Source organism: Megascapheus bottae, chromosome 5 (genome assembly GCF_031878675.1).
Source record: "Megascapheus bottae isolate mThoBot1 chromosome 5, mThoBot2.hap1, whole genome shotgun sequence".
NCBI classification, from domain to species: Eukaryota; Metazoa; Chordata; class Mammalia; order Rodentia; family Geomyidae; genus Megascapheus; species Megascapheus bottae.
This window is the reverse complement of record NC_143513.1, coordinates 72,678,635-72,692,953: the sequence shown is the minus strand read 5'-3', so window position 1 is coordinate 72,692,953 and position 14,319 is coordinate 72,678,635. Positions and strand designations below refer to the sequence as shown.

The 14,319-nt window shown below is 37.8% G+C and overlaps 1 protein-coding gene across 2 annotated transcripts in view; it reads right to left on the bottom strand.

Annotated features, from left to right (window-relative positions):
* The window catches only part of Nup205 (nucleoporin 205), a 71,048-nt gene that overhangs the window by 31,879 nt on the left and 24,850 nt on the right, over positions 1-14,319 (bottom strand). For both annotated transcript variants that reach the window (XM_090333362.1, XM_090333363.1), the window contains exons 15-23: positions 13,401-13,610; positions 9,458-9,557; positions 8,908-9,045; positions 6,865-7,054; positions 5,945-6,065; positions 2,473-2,554; positions 2,037-2,201; positions 1,686-1,810; positions 256-370 (exon numbers count right to left, since the gene is read on the bottom strand). In XM_090333362.1, coding sequence (XP_090189488.1) covers positions 256-370; positions 1,686-1,810; positions 2,037-2,201; positions 2,473-2,554; positions 5,945-6,065; positions 6,865-7,054; positions 8,908-9,045; positions 9,458-9,557; positions 13,401-13,610 — 1,246 coding nt within the window. The remainder of the gene's footprint in view (positions 1-255; positions 371-1,685; positions 1,811-2,036; positions 2,202-2,472; positions 2,555-5,944; positions 6,066-6,864; positions 7,055-8,907; positions 9,046-9,457; positions 9,558-13,400; positions 13,611-14,319) is intronic.

The following is a 14,319-nucleotide window of genomic DNA, read 5'->3' as shown; positions in this document are numbered from 1 at the left end:
CCCTAAGTTTAAAACTCTTGGTCGTAGAAAAATGAAAGCAAAAATGCCAAGGCATACTCTATAAGATACATCTAGACTTGAGTCCTATTCGCCAGACTATATCCAGACTTGGTGGTATATACCTGTAACGCACTCAGAGGTTAGGACAGGAGGATCAAGAGCTTGAAGCCAGCCTATGTTACATTATAAGACCCTATCTCCAATAAATGTAAGATCACAATCTGAAACACTTTTGGAAGTCAAATAATGTCCTACCTTTGTTAGAAAAGGGAAGATGTTGTAACTGAGAGAATAAAAAATCTTGGCTGGTTCTCAAGTACCTCATAGTAGGACCAGATGTATCAGAACATGCACATAACTGATATATCACCTAGTGAAATTGAAAAAAAATCCTTAAATCAACTTTTTATGTACTGTACATTTTAAGATAAAAATATAAACTTAAAGCTACTATAAAGAAAATTAAAAGCCCGTGTGGTGGCTCACACCTGTAATCCTAGCTACTTAGGAGGCTGAGATCTGAGGAGCTTGATTCAAAGCCAGTTCAGGCACTAAAGTCCATGAGAGGCTTATCTCCAATTAACCACCAGAAAACCAGAAGTGGCGCTGTGGCTCAAGTGGTAGAGGGTAGAGCTGAAGAGCTCAGGGATAGTCCCCTGGCCCAGAGTTCAAGCCCTATGATGAAAGAAAGAAATGAAAGAAAGAAAGAAAGAAAGAAAGAAAGAAAGAAAGAAAGAAAGAAAGAAAGAAAGAAAGAAAGACAGACAGACAGACAGACAGAAAGAAAATTAAGATGCATCAACTGAAGTATAACAGACAGTGGCCAGGCCTTGAGTTTAAGTCTCAGGACCAGTATATACAATACATACACTGTCTCTCACTCACACACTAAATTCATTCATTTGTACAGCAATAAATAAATGTGCCCCTTCCCTCCAAGGCTAGCACTCTACCACTTGAACCACAGCTCTACTTCTGGCTTTTTTTTTTTCTTGGCTAGTCCTAGGCTTCAATTCAGGGCCTGGGCACTATCCTTGAGCCTTTTTGCCACGTTATCTACAGCACCACTTCTAGTTTTCTGGTGGGTAGTTGGAGATAAGAGTCTCCAATTTTCTGGCCAGACTGGCTTTGAACCACAATCTTCAGATATCAGCTTCCTGAGTATCTAGGCTACAGGCATGAGCCACTGTTGCCTGGCCAGATTTTTTTAAACTAACAAACCCAGTTTTTTTCTGAAGGTGATGCATGAACGTATAAGTGAAAGAAATACCTTCCATTTATGTTCTCATTTAAGTAAAAGCCCATTTCACGGGCTAAGAAAGTCAGATTCAGAGTTTTACCGCATACCCAATATAACCTATCCTGTTAGGGATCAGAGATGGGACAAGAGATCTGACCCAAATCCATCACTACCCACTAATAAATGCTATTTTAAATATAGCACTACTAGATATTAGAGTTTCTGTACATCTGATCAAAATCTTAACTTCCCTCACGTGTCAAATGAATAAGATCTTTAGACCTACACAAGCTTGGAGTTTATGCCTTATGGATTTATTCTATCCATACATAAATGGAAGATTATTCAAACTAGTAAGTAAGCTCATTCACCTCAGTCTTACTCTCCTGGGTTATCTTACCAAATCTCTTCTAGGTAATTCTACAAAGTGACATGCTCTGCATACCTGGTAACACAACTCAGCCAGTTGAGGAGACTCTCGCACGGCCACTGGCCCTGTTCGCCCTTCTGTTCCTTTCTCCAAGATGTTTAGGATAGCATGCAGGCATGTCCGAGGGCAACCTAAAACTCCTACATGAAACCAAAAGGAAATTCAACTTTTCTTGTTAGAAATCCTAGGATAGCATTACAAAAGTCCAATACTATAAATACATGCTCTTCTAATAACATTCAAATACTGATGAAGAAAACTGAAAACCGTTGATCAAAGATCTAAAGTTTTTAATAAATTATTCAATGAATCTAGAATTCAAGAAGACCATACAGATGCACATATGAAAACAAATAAGCGCCATACCTGGATCTTGTAGGTTTGTGGTACTGACCGGTTTCTTCAATTCAAAACCCAACAAGTAGAGAGCAAGATTAGGAGGATTGCATTCCAGAGATGTGATGAGAAGGTTCAAGATGTGAATTCTTGTTTCATGACGAATTACAGCTAACTTCTTTTCAAGTTCTGATCCTTCATGTGGAAATCACAAAAACTTACCAAACAATACAAAGTTAATCTAAGTCAAATTCTAAAATATGAAGCAAGTATTCCAAATATCCAAGATCACTTGACTTAGCTTTCCCTGATTTTCTAAGAAATCGGAAATCTTTATGAATGCCAGCTAGCAAATCATCAAATTTTTCTGTAACAATTACACAGTAAAGAATTTTCAATTTTGTATTATGTTTTTTATAGAAAGTATCTATACACATAAGTATTAACTATGTGGGTTGAGGCCTACCCTCTTCTACACGTACAAATTCTTCTGTGTCTTCACTATCCAAACACTCCACAAACCCAGCCATCAGCTTCTGGCTTACACTCTGAAACAACATAGACAGGAAAATGATGAATTAATAAGAAACTGTAACAATAAACACAGTATACACAGTCATCTGTGGGGAAAAAAGCTAATCTGCTCCAAGTGTTTGTTAAGTAATAGAAAATTTATTTTCTTAAATTCTATTGAGTTTCTAGGATAATTAAAGTAAGCCACAGGAAAGAACATTGTAATCCCAGTACTCAGGAAGAAAAGGCAATGGAATCACTGAGTTTGAAGCCAGCCTGAGCTACATGTCAGGCCAGTGTGAACTACAAAATAAGGCCCTATCTCAAAACAGGAAAAAAAGAATTGGTTGGGGGTAGAAAGAAGAAACATAGCAATGATCAAATCATTAATAACATAAATTAAAAAGTACAAGCTTGTAATTCTAGAACACAGGCAAAGGCAAGAATATGGCAAGTTCTAGGTTACTCTGTACTATATAAAAAGTCTCTCAGGGCCCGGAGTTTGGCCTAGTGGTTAAAGTGCTTGCCTAGAATGCATGAAGACCCAGGTTCGATTCCTCGGTACCACATGTAGAAAAAAGCCGGAAGTGGTGCTGAGGCTCAAGTGGTAGAGCACTAGCCTTGAGAAAGTCCAAGGACAGTGCTCAGGCCCTGAGCTCAAGCCCAGGACTGGCAAAAAAAAAAAAAAAAAAAAAACATCTCTCAGAAAAAAAAAGTCAACAAGCCAAAAATAATCAGAATGCTTTTTCATGTGTTTTATGAGCTCAATCTAGAAGCTACACGCTACACATAAACACTATAGTGTTTCTCAACCTTGTGGTATCACTATTTCAGGGGGCATTTATCAAGAGATTGCTACTGACATGTAGTGAAGGGGAACTCATTGACCTTATTCTGCAGTCTGAGGAGCATTACACACAAAATGAAGATGAATCCCACCCAGAGTGTCAGAATAGCTCCTGACTAATGAAGGACACTAAAGGCCTTTAATTCTAAAGCAGGAGTTACAGACACAGATACAATGGCATCTATGTTCACAGAAGACACAAAAAGTAGATTCTTCCATGGGAGCTATTCAACAATATATAACTAGTATTAAATACAAGTAGTGAGTGGAACATATTTATAGCTCAAGATAGGACAAGGCAAGAGGATCCATTAACTCCCAGAATTCAAGGCTAGCCTAGGCTATATAATCAGATCTTGTTCTCAAAAGAGAGAAAAAAGAGAATAGAACTATTACAAATAAAAAGAGGAAAACCTGAGCTGTAGTGCCTGTAGTGCCACTAAAGGTGGAGGCAGAAAGTAGTTCTACAATAGCCTCGTCAATATAATGAGACACTGTCTTTCAAAAGTAAAAACAGGAGCTGGGAGCTGATGGCTCACCGCTATAATCCTAGATATTCGGAAGGCTGAGTTGTGAAGATCGAGGTTTAACGCCAGCCTGGGCACTAAAGTCCATGAGACTTTTATCTCCATTTAACCACCAGAAAATTGAAGCAATGCTATGGCTCAAGTGGTAGAGTGCTAGCCTTCCGCTGAAGAGCTCAGGAACAGCGCCCAGGACCAGAGTTCAAATCCCACGACCAAAAAAAAAAAAAAAGGAAAAATACAGCTGGTAATGTGGCTTACCATGCATGAAGCTTGCTTAGTAGAATACTAGCCTTAAGCCAAAAAAAAAAAAAAAAAAAAAAAGCAAGCTCAGAGAGAGTGCCCAGGCCCTGAGTTCAAGCCCCAGGACTGGCAAACCAATAAATAATAAGATGGACAGATAGACAGGTAGGTGTAGATAGATAGTAAAAATAAGGGCCATACATAGTGATTCACATCTATAATGCTACCTGCTCTGCAGGTGGAAATCAATCTGTGAAACCATTTCTCCACCACTACAGGATAGACCCGATAGCATATGCCTGTTATCCAGATTATGCAGAAAGTCTTAAGAGTTGCAGTCCACAACAGCCTTGCTTAAATGCAAGACTGCACTCAAAAAAGTAACAAAACCCAAAGGGTTGAAACATGGCTTAAGCTGTAGAACACAAGCCTACAAAGCCCTCAATTTGAGCAAAAATAACACCTGTGGTATAGTAGCATGCAATGTAACACAAATGTACATCATTAGAAAATCACAGATGCAGACAGCTCATGACAATCACAGAATCAGAGCCTGGCTTACTCAGAATAAGGCAAGATGGGAGCAAAACAAAACAGGAAAAGGAGCTACTAATATAATCATTTTTTTTTAAGGTTATTAGAGCAACAGTCACTTCATGGCCCAAATAACCATACACTACAGTATGTTCCCTCTGGTTTGCATAAGGGCATACATAAACACATATATACTTATAATAAACCTACCTCATTTAAAATTTATTACATAGCTTTAATTACATACAAATATATAATAGAAAAATCAAAAGAAATTTCAAAAACTAAACTTTTAAATTCACACACACGTGCCACACAGCTCAGGTGTAGCAGAGGTGTCGTCAGTTGGGTTTTTTCACTTTGTGATAGGCCGAGTATTTCCCTTCCTTTAATTTTTTGAAATTACACCTCTCAAAAGGCAAATAGTGGGGCCGGGAGAGTGACCTAGTGGTAGTGTGCTCACCTAGCATGCACAAAGCCCGGGGTTCGATTCCCCAAAACCATATACAGAGAAAAAGCCAGAGTGGTGCTGTGGCTCAAGTGGCAAAGTGCCAGCCAAAAACTGTCCAAGGGAAGTGCTCAGGCCCTGAGTTCAAGACTCAGGACTGGCAAAAAAGGAAGGAAGGAAGGAAGGAAGGAAGGAAGGAAGGAAGGAAGGAAGGAAGGAAGGAAGGAAGGAAGGAAGGAAGGAAGGAAGAGAGGGAGGGAGGGAAAGGAAATAGCAAACAGTACCCAAAAAGCAAACTAAAAGTTAATGTGCTTAGGGCTGGGAGTTTGGCCTAGTGGTAGAGTGCTTGCCTAGCGTGCACAGAGACCCAGGTTCAATTCCTTGGTACCACATACCAAGAAAAAGCTGAAACTGGTGCTGTGTCTCAAGTGGTAGAACTCTAGCCTTGAGAAAACCCAAGGACAGTGCTCATGCCCTGAGCCTAAGCCCAGGACTGGAAGAAACAAAAAAAGTTAACATGCTTAATTTAAGTGAAAATTTAAAATTTTTTGTTGAAAGACAACTTGTCTTTTGTGGAAGTTGGCAATATTAATGGAAAAATGAATTAAGCATTTCCCAGAACAGTTCTAGAATCTGTACATGTGAACATTCACTTTTTTCTGAGTTTGATCTTCTTGGAACCACATACCAGTAGATACCGAAGTCCACTGCATCACCCAACAGTATTATCAAAAAAACAAAACTCATAGACAACCACATGGGTAGGTTTTCATTCATCTTTTATATTAACTCTTTGCAGAGAATCAAAAACAATAACAAAATCAGTTACCTGGTCATGTGTGAAATCTCCAACCAATTTTATCTGAATATTAGAATTGCAAGAGATACAGCATAGAATCTTGGCACTTTCAAAAGCTAGTTCTGGATTAGTATTCCCATGATACAGGTACCTTTAGAACAATAATGAAAAAGCAACTTTGAGGAGTAATGTTATGAAAACTTGGCTTTTCACCATTCTCAATAAAATTAAGAACCAGAGACTCCCCTAGTGTCCCATATATGAATGAATTTAGAGAAAAGTGATCCCTTTTGGCAACAAAGAACATGTCATAGACTCAATCCTGTGCCTCACAAATTCACATGCTGAAGTCTCTATAATGAACCTATTTGTCTTTGCATATGTATTAAATCAAATTAAGATAGATCTTTAAGGCAGGCCCTAATATACTATGACAAAAGAGGGAGATTTGAATACAAATACACATACACTAACATATCACAATATGAAACTGAAGCCAAAGATCAGGACAGTATTTCCGGACTAATTTAACACCAAAGCTCACACACACACACACACACACACACACACACACACACACACACACAGTGTAAGGAGGAGGTGGGAGGTGACAGGAGAGAGGAAGAAAGGAAGAAGGGAAGAGGGGAAGAGGGAGGAGAGGGGGAGGGGAGAGGGAGAGAGGTAGAGGGATTGAAAGATTTTCTTTGCTCCCTATTCAGCATAATCCTTGAAACCCCACTTTCCCTATATAAGAAAAAGAGCATTAACGCAATTTACATTTAAAATGTTCAGGACATGGAAGAAATTATAAGATTTAAAGTAATTAACCTCAAAAGAGCTAGAAAAGGTAAAACTGAAAGGACAAAAACAACATGAACAGCAGTGATGCACAAAGCTATTTCCCTAGTGATCCATCCACCATCATTCCTTAACCTACGAAGATCACTCACCTGGCAATGTTTACCACATTATCTGCCTTCTTAGTTCTGGGATTAATGCCCTGCAACAGTTGTTCTAAAGGAGACACTATGAGAGCTAGTTGACTCTCTCTCAGAAGATCCATAAAGAGGTTTTCCTTTTGCAGAGTAAGGTTGAGGAGTGCAAGACAATGTTGTACTGCTTTCTCTAGATGCTTCTTTCCTATGAACCCAAAAGTAGAGTTTAAATGAATATTAGAAACTCAGTAAATTCTTAGGAAAAGCAAATAAAGACCAAGTTTTACATTCAAAAGACTCTCATCTTTTTTTTTTTTTTTTTTTGCCAGTCATGGGCTTGAGCTCAGGGCCTGAGCACTGTCCTTGGACTTTTTCAAAGCTAGCACTCTACCACATGAGCCTCAGCACCACTTCTGGCTTTTTTTTTTTTTCTATGTATGTGGTACCGAGGAATGGAACCCAGGTCTTCATGCATGCTAGGCAAGCACTCTACCACTAGGCCAAACTCCCCACCCGGCTCTCAGCTTTTTAAACTTGACTGTTCATCAATTATTTTTCCCTAACATTTTCTTTTTTTGAGAATACTGAGGGCTGAACTCAGAGCTCACACTTGCTCAACTTGCTTGCTCAGCTGGCATTCTACCTCTTAAGTCACAGTTCCAGCCTGATCTTTTGCTGATCAATTTTGGAAGGAGGCTCATAGACCTGTCTGTCTGAGCTGGCTTCAAACTGCAATCCCCCTAAGTAGTGGGGATTATAGTTGGGAGTCACTAGCCTCTGGCTTCTATTCCTGATTCTTTTTTTTGCCAGTTCTGGGGCTTGAACTCAGGACCTGGGCACTGTTCTTGGACACTTTTTTTCCTCAAAGCTAGTACTCTGTCACTTGAGCCAATGACCACTTCTGACATTTTCCCCCAAAGACATTTTTGTACTTTTGTGTTTGGCCCAAGCTGTGAATAATCCCAGGTTCACAAACTCCTTTAAGAAGACGTTACCACTTTGTTAAGCAAAAAACACAGAAAATGCAAGGATCACTGGTAATCCTACCAAATCTAAACTTTTCATCTAATTAGTCCCATCCATGGTTTCTCTACTTACACAATTACAGTTTATTATGTTTAGAATGTGTTTTTTTTTGGGGGGGGGGGCAGTGAACTCAGAATCTGAGTACTGTCCCTGGGCTTTCTCAAGGCTCACACTCTACCACGTGAGCCACCGCACCACTTCTGGTTTTCTCTGTGTATGTGGTACTGAGGAATTAAACCCCGATCGTTGTGTATGCCAGGCAAGCATTCTACCACTAGGCCAAACTCCTGGTCTAGAATGTGATTTTTTTTTTTAAGATATTTTTTTAGATCACTGCTCCATTAATAAACAATATAACAATGGTAGAAGCATGGGCTCTAGGACATAATTTTATGTAGAATAAATGCACTAGTACACAGAAGTGATTTTAAACATCAAATACGTAGTGAGAACTCAATAAATAACAACTGGTGTGAATAATAGGATTTATATAAATCCAAGTCCAAAGGATGAGATGAGATACAGATACACTAAGAGTGCCAGTTTTCACTTACAAAACACTCTTACTTGTTTCTTTATAAGTTTTATCCATATGACTGGATAAAAGTAGGAACAGATGGAGAAGAAAAAGATTCCTTGCTCCCTATGTATAAAATCAGTATTAAATACTTAAAATAAGCTGGGTGCTGGTAGCTCATGGCTCCAATCCTAGCTACTCAGGAAGCTGAGATCTGAGGATGGGCAGTTCAAAGCCTGACCAGGCACAAAAGTCTGTGACACTCTTAGCTTCAATTAATCACCAGAAAACCAAAGAGGCACTGTGGCTCAAGTGTAAAAATGGCAGTTCCTATCTATAGCAACTTTCTAATTTAGGAAAATATATGACACACTCTCATACAACTGGCTCATGAAAAACACCACTGTGGATAGAATTTTACAGTTCAAGAAGCACTTATTGATTATCTATTTTAACTGCTCAGTTGATGAAAAATGAAAACATCAAAACATGAAAACAGACTTTCAGGCACATACCAGGAAAAGGGGCATAGGTGTCAAGCTGTTTAACTCCTTCTTCCAATAAACTAAGAGCAAGTTCCAACATTGGTGACTCATTCAGAAGGTGATACATCAGACTAAAGCCAGGTGGTTTATAAGCCATAATTTCTTCTCCTAAATAGAGCATACAAAGTCCAAAGGATGGTCAATTAGTCACATTCTTGATTTCTATGAATGTATAAGAATGTATTGGATTAGTAATTTAAATGGGATCTAAACAGATAAAGCAATTTTCAAGTTAGACACAGAGACACAAGCTGTACAGAATAGTTATTCCCCCGGGGGAAAATACTGAGCAGAATATAGAAAGAAGTTAGTCAATGTATTAAAGAATCTATAATGTGATACTCTTGAACTTCAATAAAATTTTACTTACTCTTGAACAATTGAAATGACTGAAATAATGAAACCAGGATTAAATTCTAATTTAACTGATGAATTTTAACTTACATATAATGTATATGTTATTAACTAAATTACAAAGAGCTGACATGTCACTGAAAAGTGGTGGAAGTAAATTAATTACCTTGTAGTTCCACAAACTGATCCACAAAATCTTCAAGCTGAGGCTCATAATCTCTGAGTAGTTTGTAAAACACCTCCAAAACTACCTCAGCAACTTCCCACTACAAATAAAGACAATAAGAAGTAAATATTTCAGTATAATAGAAGAGTATAAGGTAGAAACTTGCAGGCTTATCATTCCTCCCATCTTTTTCTCCAATATAATGAGTGACAAAGTCCTGTCTACTTCATTAATTTATAATAAACAGAATGGAAATCCTACTTCATATTCCTTTATTGTGGTAAAAGACAATGGATTAGTTCACTTCCTATGCAAAAAGAAAAATTCCAGTCATTACGTAGGAAGCTTCTCTATAAGTTTGGGCTCATTTACAAATTGAAAGTATTTAGTACACAGTTATATTCAGTGTATAACTGAACAGTATCAAAGGTCTCCAAGGAATAAATATTTTACATTTTCCCTAAGAATTTCACTGGATGGAAAAGAACTGAGAAGTTATCTCAACTCAATTCATTACTGTCACTTCACAAAAAAGCTCAGAGCAGTGATTGAATCCCACAGACCAGATGGCATGGCAGCATACACACTCAGGACACACCCAGGACATCTTAGACGAGGATTCCCTCACATCACACAGGCAAAGACAGAAAGATACAATCACTGGGTGACTTGCTCTGAATGACAACATTATCCTTCCCATGTTAATAAATGGATTTAAAAGCCATGTACCAAAAGCTATGTGTTACTTTAAAATTATTATTTCTACTATATTTAATTTTATCAGTGCCAAGTTTTGGAATGAGACTACAGGATAGCTTTTTGTTATTTTTAAATTACTGAGCTTTTGTATTTTCTAAGATTTTTTTTTTTTTTGCAAGTCATGGGGCTTGAACTCTGGGCCTGGGCATTGCCCCTGAGCCCTTCAATTCAAGTCTAGTGCTCTACCACTTGAGCCACAAAGCCACTTCTGGTTTTCTGATAGTTAATTGAAGATAAAGAGTCTCACAACTTCCGTATCCGGGCTGGCTTAGAACCATGATCCTCAGAACTCAGCTTCAAGAGTAGCTAGAATTTCAAGTGTGAGCCACTGCACCCAGTCTCCCAAAATATTCTTTTTTTTTTTTTGGCCATGGAGCTTGAACTCTGGGCCTGGGCAGTCCCTAAGCTCTTCAGTTCAAGGCTTTAGCCACGGCGCCACTTCTGTTTTTTCTGGTGGTTAATTGGAGATACGAATCTCAAGGACTTTCATGCACGGGCTGGCTTTAAACCGGGCTGGCTTTAAACCTGGTTTTAAACCATGATCCTCAGATTTCAGCCTCGAGAGTAGCTAGGATTGCAGTCATGAGCCACCAGTGCCCAGCTATTTTCGAAGATTTTTAAGAAAGTGTTTCTAAATTTTAAGAAGGCATCAAATAATAGTGGATTTTTGAACTGATAAATAGGCATTCTGCTTGACTATTTTTTTAGCATATCAAAGCACTGCTTTCGTGAGAAGATGCTATCCTAAAATACAGTGTCATAAATTAAGCTCAAGAAAACAAAAAAAAAATCTAAAATTAGAGGTAAAAATTTTAGGATGAATATGAAGAAATAGAGGTAAAATGAACAGCAGCAGGGAAAGCAACACTTAAAGTGTAGCTACAGTCAAAATCACTAATCTGAAAAGAATGTGGCTGCCTAGAGCTCTAAACACCAAGGTCACAATGACTTTTAGGGAAAAGGGCATTTAAAGCCAATGCTTTAAATGAGTACTTTGCATCGCAAATGCAAAGCTGAGTTCCATCCTCCACTCTGTTTAAAAAAAAAAAAAAAAAAAAAAAGGTAAGTAAACATCAGTGCAAAGTATAAGAATATTTTACTGAAAAGATCACAAGGATCAAGTACTCATTATTCATCTGAAATGACTTTCAATAATGAGATATAGTTCTATTATTATTTTCATCAGGTCAGGAAATTTATGTTTAAGTCATTCTAAATCTTTATTTTTTATTTTAATTTGATGAATTCTACATCTTAAATAAAATATATATTGGAAGTGGTGCTGTGGCTCAAAGTGGTAGAGCACTACCCTTAAGAAGAGCTCAGGGACAGCACCCAAGTCCGGAGTTAAAGCCCCACGACCAAAAAAAAAAAATTATTTTACACGTACACATATATATAAATGTTTATTTTTAACTACAAAGGAAACAAAAAGTGACCTTTAGTTATTTGTGATTAAACATTAGAAACAAATTATGTTCACTAGTGACACGTCAATAAATGAACTATACTGAACACAAGTAATAGATATAATGTAGTCACTAAAATGACAATTTTAAAAGACAATTTTAAAATGACAATTTTAAAACCTTTAGTAACATGAAAAGTCTTCATGTGTATATCAAAAAAAGGATACAAATGGCTGAGTTTCGCCTACTGGTACAGCGCTTGCCTAGCAGGCACAAAGACCTGGTTTGATTCCTGGGTACCACATACTGGAAGTAGTGCTGTGGCTCAAGTGGTAGAGCTTTAGTCTTGAGAAAGCCCAAGGACCCTGCTCAGGCCTTGAGTTCAAGCCCCAGGCCTGGCAAAAAAAAGGGAGGGGGATACAAAGTAATCCTATCAAATGTTAATTCATTATGCTTACAAAGGAAAAAGATTAGAAGTAATGTATCCATTTGGTAACAGGATTATGGGTAATGAAATTTCTTCATATATTTTTACTTTCCAAATTGTCACAAATAACTAAGAAATTTTTAATGTAGTCATTATGTTAAAAAAACATATGCCATGTTCTAAAACAACAAAATATAATAAAGGAAAATGTTCCTAGAAGATACACCCAAGATTATTCTGGGAGGTAATAAACAATATCATAGACTAAAGTAAATTAGGTCAGAACCTGGAAAAGGTCTCTTACATAGCTTAGTGGTTAGAGCTTGGATCTGGAATCAGAGTCCTAGGTTCAAATCCTGGTCCTGGACCATAGGCAAGTTCCTTAACTTTGCTAAGCCTCCATCTGTAAAATGGGAATATTAATCGTACCTGCCTTAAAAAAAATACTGGAATTACATAAAATTATAATATGAGGAGCTCAGTAGTTTCTTGAACAGAGCCAGTATGTATATAACTGCCAGTGCTCCTTAGCCTCCATCCTTTACAACAGTCCTTCCCACTATGCCATACTCTACACCAGAACTACTACCAACAAATTAACTAGGGTGCAAGTGTGATGTTATTCAATTGTAACCTAAATCATCCTAATAAGGAACACTTTCTTTCCCAACAAAAGCATAACATTCTAAGGCAAGCACAGTGGCTCACGCCTTTAAACCTAGCTACTCAGGAGGCTGAGATCTGAGGATCACAGTTCAAAGCCAGCCCAGCAATAAAGTCCCCATTCAAAGCCAGCCCAGCAATAAAGTTCCCCAGACTCTTATCTCCAATTAACCATTAGAAAGTGGGAAGTGGGGTTGTAGCTCAGAGGTACTGATCTGAAGCACTCAGGGAAAACAGCTAGGCCAGGGGCAGGGTAGTAGCTTTGAACTGAAGAGCTCAGGGACAGCGCCCAGGCCCAGAGTTCAAGCCCCATGAACCACCAAAAAAGAAAAAAGAAAAAAAAGTGCAACATTCTGAGTTCAATTTTAGTCAAAATTTGTTCAATTAACATACGAATAACCTGTTTCAAAAAAACAGTAATACACAAAATCTGTTCAATTAACAAAACTATGAACTCCTGCCAACTAAATTATTGATCATTAAATGTCAATACTTTCATTTATTGTCTGAATTTACTTAAATACATATGATTAATCGAGCCAGAGATATTTCAGTATTAAAACTGAATTTACTGAAGAAAAAAAAAAACTGAATTAACTTTCAAAAGCTAAAATGAAATTTATAGACCCTTTATACCTTGGATAAAAGAAAAAGCAACAGTAAATAAGTTTTCTCTGAACATAACCTTTTCAGCAGCTCTCCTGTAGGCTCTTGTACGAAATCGAAGAAACACAGAATCTCTAAGGAACTGCAAATAGGGGTCAAAGCCAGGGGGCCGCAGACCAGCGCCCAAATTAGAAGGAAATGAGCTCTCCACCAAGGTGCTGATCAACTGACAAAAGGCCCTCGTCAATGGGTATTCTTCACATCGGGATTCTATTTCATTGAGTTCAACCTTCAAAGAAAAACAAAATTTGGTAATATAAAAGCACTGCATTTCATAGCTATAACTTACTAACAGGATTATGGCATATCAAAAGACTAATAAGAGATATTACCATGCTTCAATTAGAGAAATAAAAACTAAGTGTCAATCTGATGAGTCAAAAGAACTTCAAATCCCTATGTATCATCCCAAACTAAAATTAAAAACAGAAATCTAAAATGTTTAAGTAGAGATCCAGGAGATCCAGAGGCAGTAATGAAATTCAAGGCCAGCCAGGCAAAAAAGTTATCAAATCTCATCTCAACTATTAAGCTGGGCTTGGTAATATATATTTTGAGCCTAACAATGTTGGAGGAATAAGTAGAAGGATCAAGGCCCAAGGATAGCCCTGAGGGGAAAAATATTCATCTGAAAAAATTAAAGCAAAATTGGTTGAAAGTATAGTTCAAGAGGTAGGGTGTATGTCTAGCAAGCTAGGGCTTGTGTCTAGCAAGCTAGAATCATCAATATCACCAAAATCAGAAAGAAAGAAAGAAAGAAAGAAAGAGAGAGAGAGAGAGAGAGAGAGAGAGAGAGAGAGAGAGAGAGGGGAAGAAGAAGGAAGGAAGGAAGGAAGGAAGGAAGGAAGGAAGGAAGGAAGGAAGGAAGGAGAATTAAATCTGCACTTCATGTTAAGTAACCCAATTAAACAGTGGAAAACAAGACTTTTCAATTTGGA